The sequence below is a fragment of the Microtus oregoni genome, unplaced genomic scaffold (genome assembly GCF_018167655.1).
Source record: "Microtus oregoni isolate MIOR12 unplaced genomic scaffold, Mior012 000002F_ref0000024, whole genome shotgun sequence".
Lineage (NCBI taxonomy): Eukaryota > Metazoa > Chordata > Mammalia > Rodentia > Cricetidae > Microtus > Microtus oregoni.
The window spans coordinates 9,886,398-9,898,889 of record NW_024543061.1 but is presented as its reverse complement, the minus strand read 5'-3'; the positions used below and the strand labels follow the sequence as shown (position 1 = coordinate 9,898,889).

Below are 12,492 nucleotides of genomic sequence, written 5' to 3'. Positions count from 1 at the left end.
TTTATGAAACTTTAATAGTGGACCCTCCTTTATTTTTGCACAGTTTGAAAGCATCTATTGATTTTCTCAGGGTTATGTATCCATTTGCTTCCGGGTGGAAATAGTTGCCCCTTGACTGAAGAAGAAACCTCTGCTCTGTCCATTTTAAGCCTTTTCGTTCATGTAAGTCAGACTAGTGAGCAGTTTGTGAAGGAAAGAAATTATTTACTCTGGGAAAATGACTACCTTTGAACAACTGTCATACTAAGGTACCCAGTAGTTTTCTTTTGATTTAATTCGATTTGTATTTGTTTTTGTTTTATTTTTTGTATGATTCTTTACTACAATGTTAAAAGCCTTGTGCTCTTTTTCTATATGTTGTTTCTCAGTCTTCTTTAACATATTTCTGGAATTAATAATAGCAACAGCCCCGGAAGATGAGGATATAGGTATGAAGATAGGTGGTGTGTGAACCAGTAGCTTGCATCTTGCTGACAATACAGCACTACTTGCTTGAAATCTAAATAAGCTTCAGGTCATGGTGAATACAGTGTTGGAAGTAAGTAAAAACATTGGTATGAAAGTAAAGAGTAGTGGTGAGAGGAAGCATTCCTGCAATACTGCAATGATTTTCTTAAACTGATCACTTAATTCTTCGCAGATTTTGACTGATGCTATGGTTTTCTTTATAGCTAATTTCTAGTATTCTTATGATTTTCTCTGGATACCTGTAGAACTTCATTGTTTCCCAAATGCTTTTCCTCCAAATGCCATCGAATGCCTTCCTGAAGTCAATGTATAGACATATAAGCCTTTTCCAAATTCTTCATATTTTTTTGCTGGTTGCCTCAAAGTAAAGATCTGGTCAATTGTCCTTTCTTAGCCCTGAATCTATATTGAACTTCTGCTAGGATTATTTTTTGTTCTGCCCTTTATCATTTGTAGGATGATATAGTGGAGAAGATCTTGCTGCTATCGCACAACAATGTAATGCCCCTGTAACTTAGAGAGTCCAGCTTGTCTTTATTCTTGTATATGGGAATTATGGCTGTTTGCTTTCATTCTGTGGGAATCACTTTATGTTTCCACATCTCTCTGAAGAGTCTGACAAGCACCCCGGGCCCTGAGACTATTATAGCTGCCTCCAGCTCCTCTGCCATGTCATCCAATCATGGGAACTTCCTGCATTTTGCAATGTTGATAGCATCATCTCTCTTGCTTTTGTAAGTATTTAATATTTTCTCATTGTCTCTGTTGTTCGAGTGGCTGTCAAAGTATTTCTCATTGTACTGTACTTTGATAGCATTAGCATCATTGAATAGGTCATCAAAATATTGTCTCTATCTTTATTTTACTTCCCCTGGTTCTCTTAATAAATATCCTTGCTCATCTTTAGTCACCTGAATTTGAGAAACTTATCTAGAATTATTTGTCTGATAGATTTATAGACAAGATGTGTTTTATTATGGAGTCTAGCCTCTTTAAACTCTTTGCATATACCTTATATATATTGCCCTCTCTCTGTCTTCACTCGTCTTTGACCTCACTTTCCAGAAAGTTGTGGTGTTTTTCTGCCTGAGAATTACCTCTTCATTTGCTCTTTAGCTTCCTTCTTCTTTCAAATTGATTGTCTCTGAAGTAAGCTATTCTACTAATGTTGCCCTTTTACATAAACAAGCATCTCCTTGGAAATGTCCCATGTAACTGATTTCCCAGTAGCTTCCTGGTCTCCTGGCTGCTGCCTCCTTAATGATGATCCTGAAAACAAGCAGCTAGATCCTGTGCAAATGTGGAAATTTAGTACATGGTTTGAAAGAGGTCCAGGTTGTTGGCTAATGGCTACCACAGGAAGAAGAAGAGACCTTGTTGGTTGTCCTCATCAGCTCAGTTAAGTTATATAGCCAACATAAGAAGGAAATTTGAATGAAATATTTTTGTCATGCTATTTAGAAGCTTAATTTAAAAAATTAATTATGGATATAATAATAAATTCCATTAATAGATTAAAGTCTTTTTGCTGAAATTTCCCAAAAGACCACTCATCTGATTCTGAGGCAGATTGCTAGAAAAATGAAATAGTGGTTTATAATTATAAAGTTTATATATTTTCATAATAATTTACATGCATTATTGATGTTCTTCATTTTAAGAACATATCTATGTTATATTGGAATATTTGGCTTTACACTTTATTCTAAGTAATTGCCATCATCATCATTTAGGATTTCTGCCATCATTGAACTACAATATGACCAGGAGAGCTGTTCTCATGAGAACACTTCCAATATCTTTTAAAATATTGTCCCCTTTGCTAGGAATCTCATCTGGGAACATGGTTGTGGATTCTTTGGAATTTCCCTAGCACCAGGTTTCTAGAAATAGTGGAGTGGGAGCTTGAACTGGCCTTTCCCTGTAAGGAGATTGGTGAATAACCCAACTATCATCATAGAACCGTCATCCAGAAACTGACAGAACCAAATGCAGAGATCCACAATGAAGTATCAGGTTGAGCTTCAGGAATCCAATGAAAAAAAGGCAGGAAAGAATGTAGGAGAAAAGGAAGTCAAAATCATGTTGGAGAAATCTACAGAGACAGCTGAACCAAACTCATCAAAACTGAGGAACTCTAGACAAACAGCTGTGAATTTTCTTGGGACTGAATTAGGCTCTCCGTATGTGGGAGACAGGGGTGAAGCTTGTGCTATCTGAGGGGCACCTGGCACTAGGACCAGGTTCCTGTTATATGAGCTCTCTTATTGGAGTCCATTTCCTATGGTGGGATGCCAAGCTCAGCCTTAATGTAAGGAGGAGGGTTTTTGTTCTGCCCCAATTTAATGTGCCAAACTTAATTGACTCTCCATATTATCCCTTACATGGTGGAAAAAGTAGATGGGGCAGGCTGGGGTGGAGGCAGGGTGGAAAGAGTGTAGAAAGTAGAATTGTGGTTGTAATAAAAATAAAAATTTTAAAGTAAGTTAAAAAGACATTGACTCTTAACTATACGACCTTTTCAAAACAGTCACTTACGTGCTGTAGTCAATTGATTTACTTCATTAATTCCCCACTAATCTCTCCTAAGTGAGATAAAAGGATTAAAATTGACAATAGATATTGTTTCTTCTTGAGGTATGTGCTGACCCTTTCTACCCTGAAGCTAAGTAATATAGGACTTTGAAAGTATCAAGAGGTAGTTTTAAATTGCCCAAAATAATGGGTGTCCATTATTAAATTTTTATAAATGTACATTGTGCATTTTGATTAAAACATAGTATATGGATGTGTAAAGTCCTCAAACAAGATTTATAAGGTATATTAAGATGTTTAAAAGATTGTGAAGACATTTATCAGACAGTGCTGCTAACCAAATTATTCACAATCATCTCTGTCTATGACCTTTTCCTGCATAATGATGGAGACAACGTAGGTCTTCATGTAAACCTATATAAACTATCCTCTAGAGGAACACTCTGAGCTTCACACACTTGCTGTGCATTCTCTCAGTAGTGACAAAAATTTTAATGTAATTATGGAAAAGGTAGACAAAAGATAGCAGAAGAAAGGACGGGATAGAAAGAGTAAACAGACGAAGTTGGTTTGGAATAGTGAGAATATGGTATACATAGTGTTTAACTTTGCTGCACTGCTACCTCAGTGGATCATCATAGTTGTAGATCTTGTGAGAGGGAGTTTGATTAACAAGTTGGGTCCTGGATGCAATCACAGAAATGCTGATTATAAGATTTAATGCATACACAAAAGAAGTACATTTGTGCATGGGGAAAAATAAGATGATGTGGCCACAGAAATGTGAGAGAAGAGTCTGGAAGATTCAATGGGTAAAGTTTCCCTGAAAACATGTTTGGACCCTCACCACCCATATCCAGAATTTGTCTTTAGAAATATTCAGCTCACCTAGTGTTGTTCCTCAGAATTGGCAATAAAAAATAAATTTTGGTTACATTCATGGTATTATAAGAATTTTGATTCTTAGGGTTATATTTATATCATGTATGTGTAAAACTTTGAACTATTCTCAGCAAGTTTCAAATCAGTAAAAAGAGAAACTTCATAAGGTCATAGAACACATTGAAAATGAGTACTTTTATTAACTATTCAGGAGTCTTTTGGGAAGTTAATGAATAGATTTATTATACAAAAATGAGGATATAACTTCAGTTTTTATCTGAAAAGAGAGATATTTTATTATGATCTATGTTGCAAAAATGCAATAATTATTTTATTGTTATTTATTGTCACTGAAGTGACAGGTACACTACAATAGACCAAAATCTCCTGCATAAAATTTCCTCAATACATAATTCAATTTTGATTTACATGCTTTATTCAATGCAAATAGACTTTCCCAATAATGTATCTGATTGGAATCATATGTATGCTAGATCAGAAGGATTTTCATAAATTGTTATTTTATTATTATTATTATTAAAAATTTCCGCCTCCTCCCCACCTCCCATTTCCCTACCCTTCCCCCCTCCCCTCCTCCTCCTTCTCCAGTCCAAAGAGCAGTCAGGGTTCCCTGCCCTGTGGGAAGTCCAAGGTCCTCCCCCCTCCATCCAGGACCAGGAATGTGCACATCTAAACAGACTAGGCTCCCTCAAAGCCAGTACATGCAATAGGGTCAAAACCCAGTGCCATTGTCCTTGGCTTCTCAGTCAGCCATAAATTGTTATTTTTAAGGATTCTTTTAATGACATTAAGTCTGGTATTGGCTGCATTGGGTTACTACCTCTGATTAGCTATGTTTCTCTGGGTGAATGTGGTCAAATTAGAGGCTACAATCAAGACATATGCTGGAATGACATGATTTCTTGGTAGGAGAGCAGGGTTTATGCAGGCTGATGTCAATGCTGTTCCATTTCCAGTTATCTTTCTATAACATGAAAGGGGTCCTGGCTTGTTTGTTGGGGTTTTTGTCCCATCAGGTACCCCCAGCTGTTTAGCCCCAAAGAAAATCATACATAAGTCTCCATAAACTATAAGCTGATTGGCCTGTTAGCTCTAGCTTCTCACTGGCTAACTCTCACATCTTGAATAACCCATTTTTCTGATCTATGTTAGCCATGTGGCTCAGTACCTTTTTTCTGTGGGGCAGATCACATCCTGCTGCTTCGATGGTCTGGGCAGGAGTGGGAGGAATCAACCTCCTCCCTCCCAGAACTCTCCTGTTCTCATTACACCATTTCTACTTCCTGTCTTGCTTTCCCACCTATATTTCCTGCCTGGCCAATCAGTGTTTATTTATTATATGATTGAAAGAATACAGACAATTCTCCTACACCAGCTTTCTTTTATGTTCCTCCAGTTTTCAGATAGACATAAGCTCTTAGCTACTAGTTCAGGACAATGCGTGCCTGATTTTTGCCTATTTCCTACAATGTTTGTCATGGGTCAACCTTACAGAATGGTAAGCCCACAGTTTAAACACTTTCTTCTATGAATTGCCTTAGTTCTGGTGTTTTGTCACAGAAATAGTAAAGTATCAAAAATACTTGTCCTCCTAGTAAGGAGAGAAATGAAAGGAAACACTTAATGGAGGGAAGCCTTGACTCCTAATTGTGTAGAATATGAGAGCCAAGAAGCTATCTGAGGATACTGTGGTCAGGAAGAAAAAAAAATGGACTCCAGATTCTGAATATATTTCTTTTCCAGTTTCAATTTGTGACTACTAGGGTTTCTAACTGTTTTTAAATATTTAAGACTTAATTTTATTATCTGTGTATACATGTTTTGCATGCATACAAACGTATGTTTGAATGTGTGTGTATGTATGTTTATAACTCTGTTGTGTAAATATTTACTATTATAACTGCAACCCAGGAAAAGTAAATAATTCATGTGAGTAAAGAGAACCATTAACATGTTTTTAATGCTAGTGCTTAGGAAGAGGACTGAGATTTAGAGCATAGAAGAGTTTGTTTGGTCCCTATATAAAACATCACATTCACTCTAAATAATAGCAAAGAGAAAAGAGAAACACCATTAGCAGCTAGTGACCCCAGAAGAAGAAGCAACTGGGGCAGCTGTTGCTCTCACTTCTGCTTATCTGGGTTTAAGCCATGACTTAAATCACTGCGGGAGGGTTACTCTAATGTAAACAGTAATAAATTGCACCATCTGTAGACTGCAGACTATAGACTGCTAATCTTGAGAGGCACCTGTGGGCGAGATCCACTGCCATTGAACCTTGATTGGACCCCATCTGTCAAGCTGTATGCATCATAAATCAGGAGCTTAAGAACTTTAATGGTCTCTGCTTGGTGTAGGGCAATTCTATATTCTGTCAATTATGTTTTAAATAAACTATGATTGGTCAGTAGCGGGGCAGGAAGTATAGGCAGGACAAGCAGACAGGAAATAGAGGCAGAGCAAGAACAGAAGTATTCTGGGAAGAGAGAAGCTTCCTCCACAGTCCTGTCTAGACACCAAAGAGACAGGATGAGACCTCCCCCTCTGAAAAAGGTACCTAGCCATGCAGCTAACATAAATAAGAAAAATGGGTTATATAAGTTATAAGAGCCAATACGAAGCCTGAGCTATGGGCTGATCAGTTTATAACTTTGTAGAACTCTGTGTTATTTTTCTTTGGGATATAACAATTGCAGAAACCAGTCAGGACCAAAACCCAAACAAGCAGGCCCTCATGTTGATACCATGTTTACTTTTAACAACGTTCTGACTTGCCTGGAATGTGATGGCGACACTGTCTCCCAGAGATACATACATGAAGCCTGGAGACTGAGACATCTAGATGTCTCATCTGGCACATGAGACAGGAAAATTGAAAAAAAAGTTTTCACAAAATTAATTTTGTAAGATGAGAACTTTCCCAGAGACCAGTAATTACTGACCACAATCAGAAGACCACATTTCCAATGATATCTTCATTACCTGTAATTCAGAGCCGGTACAACCTCAGAAGCTGTTTGAGTGCCCTCATGTCTGTGCTGAGTCCTCTAAAAGGCTGACTCCAGGACAGGCTGTGACTTGAATATGGAGAATTCCTCAGGGCAGTGGGATGTGCTCTGGGGACATGCAAATCCCTTAGCCTTAGCCACAGTTGTAAAACTGCTAATATGGAGGTAAATTGACTCAAGAGAGCCATTTTTTTGCAGTCAACAAAGTTCAGTAGACCTGGAGATCTGAAGAATCTTTTGATATCTGATATGATCATACAGAGTTTGGCATTTTTTTAGTTTGTTTTTGGTCTTGCTTTTGTAGTCTACACTGTGTGTCTACACTGTGCTCTTTTGCATTCCTTTTAGAACAGTACTGTATATCTAGCGCTATTTTATGTTGGAAGTATGTGATTTATTTATCCAGTTTGTTTTTTTCAAAGGGATACAGTTAAGAGATTGGAGAAATCTGAGAAGAGACTTTAGACTTTGCACTTTGAACCAAATTTGAGACTGTTAAAGACTAGGGGGAATTTTGAAGTTGGACTGAATGCATTTCTGCACTATGGTATGTCTATAAGTGTATGGGGCCACTGTGAGGAATATGGTAGTTTGGATAAAGAGCACACTCCTAGAACCATGAGTTTGAAAGCTTGGCCCATAGGAAGTGGTACTACTAGGTGGCGTAGATGAAATAGACATGACATTTCTGGAGGAAGTGTGTCACTTTGGACAGGATTTGAGGTCTCAGATGCTCAAGTGTGGCCAGTGTGTTACTGTCTCATGCTGCTCTCTGGAGATCCAGATGTTGTTGTCTTATCCCACTTGCTATGATGCTTCCTGCCATGAAAATAATGGACTAAACCTTTGAAACAGTTATCTAACCCCAATTAAATGTTTTTCTTTGTTTTAGTGTTGCTATAGTTATGGTGTCTCTTCACAGCAATAAAGACTGTAACTAAGATAGTGAGCCTGGTATCATTTACCATACCTTACATCATGATCATTTATAATGTATTGAGCCTGGGAACAGTGAGTAAAAATTGAATTCTTGTGCCACTAACCAAGAATTTTGGTGCTTTCTGAAGGAAATATCTAAAGGGAATCATTGTATTGGTTCTTTAGAAAATGGATTATGTGTTCACGGAACATATTTTCAGAATTATGTATTATCTTTTGGTATGAGCAATAATTATTTGGTTCAAAAAGATAGAAGATTATTTTGAGTCTTGGTGATATTACAAAATTTCTGATACATGATTTGGGATTCTCCTCTGTAAGTTATGAATACCATTGGTTAATACAAAATCTTTCTTGTGTCTGGCAGGGCAGAATAGATATAAACATTGTACCTGTAATTCTTGCTTGATACCTGCTTTGTTGTATGTAATTTTTCTGTGTTAATGTTAAAACCTACTTTTATATTTAAACAGAAAAGTGGAGGTGATATGGGCTTCCCCTCTGTATGCTTGAATACCATTGGTTAATAAAGGACTGCTTTGGACCTATAGCAGAGCAGGGCAGAACAGAGCTAAGTAAATGCTGAGAGAAAGAAGGGAAGGGTGAGGGAGAAGCCCAGTAGTCCCAGTGACAGGTGCTAGAACCTTACCCGTAAAGGTAAAACTCATGGTAAAATATAAAATAATGGAGACGGGTTAATTTTAGACATAAGAGCTATCTAGCAATACACTTCAGCAGTTGTCCAAGCAACGATTTTTTTTTAATATAGTTTCTGTGTGATTATTTCAGGGTTGAGCAGCTATGAACCAACAAGCACCCATTTACTACAGTCTACAGATGCTCATCACACACATCCTGAATTTAATGTTTCATTGATCCTGATCCCTACAATTACTTTCATTAGAAATGTGAGATATTACATCTTTTTTTTCAAGTAGAAATATTGGTAATTAGTTACTATAATCCCTGTCATCAATTAATAAAAGTTCCACAAAGAGAACTAAAAGCTTCTCTGATTGATTTGATTTTCTGGTTCAATTATCCAGTGTTTCCTAGAAAGAGACAGAAGATGCATGTACCTTAGAAAGAAAGCACAGAAATTCCCTTAATGTAACATGAAGCTACTGATGGCTGTACAATATATATTGATAACTGCTGTGTCTAATTTCTCTCAATCTCTGCTGATTTTCATGTACAAATAGTACAGACTACTAAAAAGTGTTCTTGAAAATTCTGGCCACAACCTGTGCAGATATCAGTTAATATCAAAACACAGCACGTTTATGTGGGTTTTAACTCAGTTATAGGGACTGTTGATTCTCTGGGTTCTATGTAAAAAGCACTGACTTTGGGTATTTATCCAATCATAGTGGTAATGGTTGATTGGTATTGAGGAAAATTCTTTGGGAACATTATTTATTGTATTTGTATTTGAGTTGAATTTTCCAAACTAAGGAGCTACATGTGACATCTTGATGAAACAGTCTCCATCATCACTGTTGACAGCTCTAGGATACATTCACCATCATATGTCAGGCAAATAGGAATATTAACGGTTACTTATACTGACACCAGAAGAAACCAGGAAATGATCCAAAGATTGCAATCTATCATGAATTCTTTTTGATCTTAGATTCCCATCAGGATTTTGTGGCAAAACTTCTGGGACAAAAATTAATCTCCCCATCGGGAGCATGGTGCCAAAAGATGTTGTAATTTGTTATTGTCCACAAAGCTATGATATCCTCCTCCAGTAATTCAAGGCATAATACAAACAACTCAGGCAAAAAAGTAAGGCTGGCACTCCAGCTGTTCCTCCTGTTATACCTGTATACTGTACACATCTCTCCTATGTACCCAGGATTTTGAGATGACAGGGAAATTTTGGTGGGAAGGCCCTAAGGGAATGAAATTTACCTGTTTGCGCACCTAAATCTCAGCCTAAAATGAACATATATTATAATGTCTCTCATGATTCTCTGAGAAGTAAAGATTTTGCATCTGAAGTATCTGGGTGTGATATATACAGGAAAACAAATGCCACTAAATATATTCATGTAGTTGGAGTCTGAGTAATAGTTATGAATATACTAGCAAGCTAATAGTTTCTTGAACATTTCTTCTTAAACATCAGATTTTGATTACAGTTAAAAATACTTACTCAAATCTACTGCCCTGAAGGTGCTGTCCACTAAAATGTGGTCTTTAGACTTGCTAATCACCCCAGTATTATTTCTGAGTATTGACAATAATATCCAACTGTTGTTATTGTCATGGATTTATAGGGATGTTGATGCTTGAGGGCATAATTATATCATATATGTGCATCCTTTGAGGTCCCCTCAGCCAAGTTTCAGCCTAGCATAAAGAGAAATTTTATGGGATCACAGAGTGGACTGAAAAAGAACAATTTTATTAACTATGTAGGAGTCTTTGAGAACTTCAAGAACAGACAGGTTATTAAAAATGGTAATATAGTTTCTTTTCCTCTAATAGAGGAATGCCTCCGTGTGATCTATGTTGTAACAAGGTTTCAAGGATTTTATTCAGAATTAAAGTGAACATCAGTACAGATACAATGCAACAGAACAAAAGCCCCTGCATGAAATCTACAATCCAGGAAAAGTTAGTATTCCACATGAGTCAAAAACAACCCCCACAATTTTAATGCTAGCTAGGGCTGGGCAAGATATTTAGGACAGAAATGTTGATCTGGTCTCTATAGAAAACCATAACATAGACCCTAGGATTCTGGCAAAAAGATAAGAGAAACACTCTCAGCATCTGCAGACACCACAAGGAGCAATTAGGGCAGCCTAGGCTCTCACTTCTGCTTCCCCAGGTGGTTTATGCTATGACTTGAATCACTGTGGGAGGTACATTACTACGCTGTAGACAATAATAGGTTGCCACATCTTCAGGCTGCAGGCTGCTGATCTTGAGAGTAAACTGTGTGCCAGATCCAGTGCCACTGAATCTTGATGGAACCCCTTCTGCCAAGCTTTTTGCATTATAGATCAGGAGCTTAGGAGAGGTCCCTTTTTTCTGCTGGTACCATGCTAACCAGCCATCAATGTTCTGACTTGCCTGGCATGTGATGGTGACACTGTCTCCCAGAGATGCAAAGAGGGAGGTAGGAGATTGGGTCATCTGAATGTCACATTTGGTGCCTGAGATGGGAAAATTGAAAACAAATTCACAATTAATTCTGTTATAAGAGTACTTTTCTGGACACCAGACAACAATGACTATATTCTGCTGAACAATATTCATTTTCTTATGATGTCTTCTTTACCTGTAAGCCAGAGCAGCAGCAAGCCCAGGAGCTGTTTGGGGGCCCTCATGCCTGTGCTGTGTCCTGTGTGTGTGAGGCTGACTCCAGCACAAGGTGTGACCTGATTATGAAGAATTCCTCAGGGTAGGATTGTGCCCTGACCATATGCAAATCAGCAAGGGCTGGACACAGACACAGGATTGGTCAAATGACTCAGTACAGGCCTGTGGTCCAACTGTGTCTCAAATCAGAGAGGCGGAACAGTTTTATTTTTAGGAATGTCCTCCTCTTTGAGCAACAAAGAACATCATCTCACTATGAGTTACACCTTAATTTGATTTCTGTCATGTTCAATGTAGAAAAGTCTTATTATGCTTTCCTTTATGCCATGGTCTGTCAGATATGAGACAGTTCTAGAAAGCCTGTAAATGGTTTCTGGTCCTTTCATAGGTAGGCACAGATGTTACTGAGGCCATGCAGCTTCTTTTATCCCCCTGTTTATTTGTTAGAATGTATTTTGATTTACAATATTTTAACATGTTTCTTCCTCTAAACCTTCTGAAATATCCCTCTTTCAAATTCTTGACCTTTTTTCATTGTATCGGATGAATATATGCCTTTGTGTGTGTGTATATATATATATATATATTTGTGTGTGTATATTATTTGTGTATATATATATATTTGTGTATATATATATTTGTGTGTGTGTATTCATAAACATAATCTGAGCTTGTGTTTGTGCCTTAAGATTACCCATGTGACTGGACAATCAGTTGGTCTTCTCTGAGTGCCTCTAACACTCATAGCTTTACTTGTAGCAATTTATGTAGAAATGAGCTTTTGTAGTCTTTCCACTGTCCTGTTTCACATGTTGGCTGTTTTCTCCATTATCAGACCCCATTTGCTTGGTAATACTGGAGAGCCTTTACAGGTACAGCTTTCTGATGTTAAGAGGAGACACAATCTCACAACAAATTCCCTGATCCTATGGCTCTCACAATCTGTCCACCACCTTTTCCAAAATGTTCCCTGTGCCTTAGTTATTGAGCATTTCATACATGCATCCGTTAGGACTGAGTTCCACAGCTCACTATGCAACTTCTTGCTCATGATAATCTCCAGCAGAGTACTTGAATAACACTGAGAGCCATGGCTTTTAAGGAAGCACAGGATCTCTCATAACTAACCAAGCTTTTCAGGTAAACAATCTTGTCTTACTCTGTTTTCACAGCTCAGTAATTCATGAACTACTTTCACTAAGGCAAGACAAGATCATGTGTTTTTTCTCCTTTCATCTGTACATATGAGCTCCTTTTCTAAATAAAGCAGGGATTATATCTATGCCTAATGTTCATTTGAGGT

At 37.6% G+C, this 12,492-nt stretch overlaps 1 gene segment (V, D, J or C); it reads right to left on the bottom strand.

The window, feature by feature from the left end:
• Window positions 1-1,305: 1,305 nt before the first annotated feature.
• LOC121433141 lies at window positions 1,306-11,209 on the bottom strand. The segment is given in 3 exon segments: window positions 1,306-1,347; window positions 10,722-11,023; window positions 11,149-11,209. Coding segments are annotated over 3 exon segments (393 nt in total).
• Between the last annotated feature and the right edge of the window lie 1,283 nt (window positions 11,210-12,492).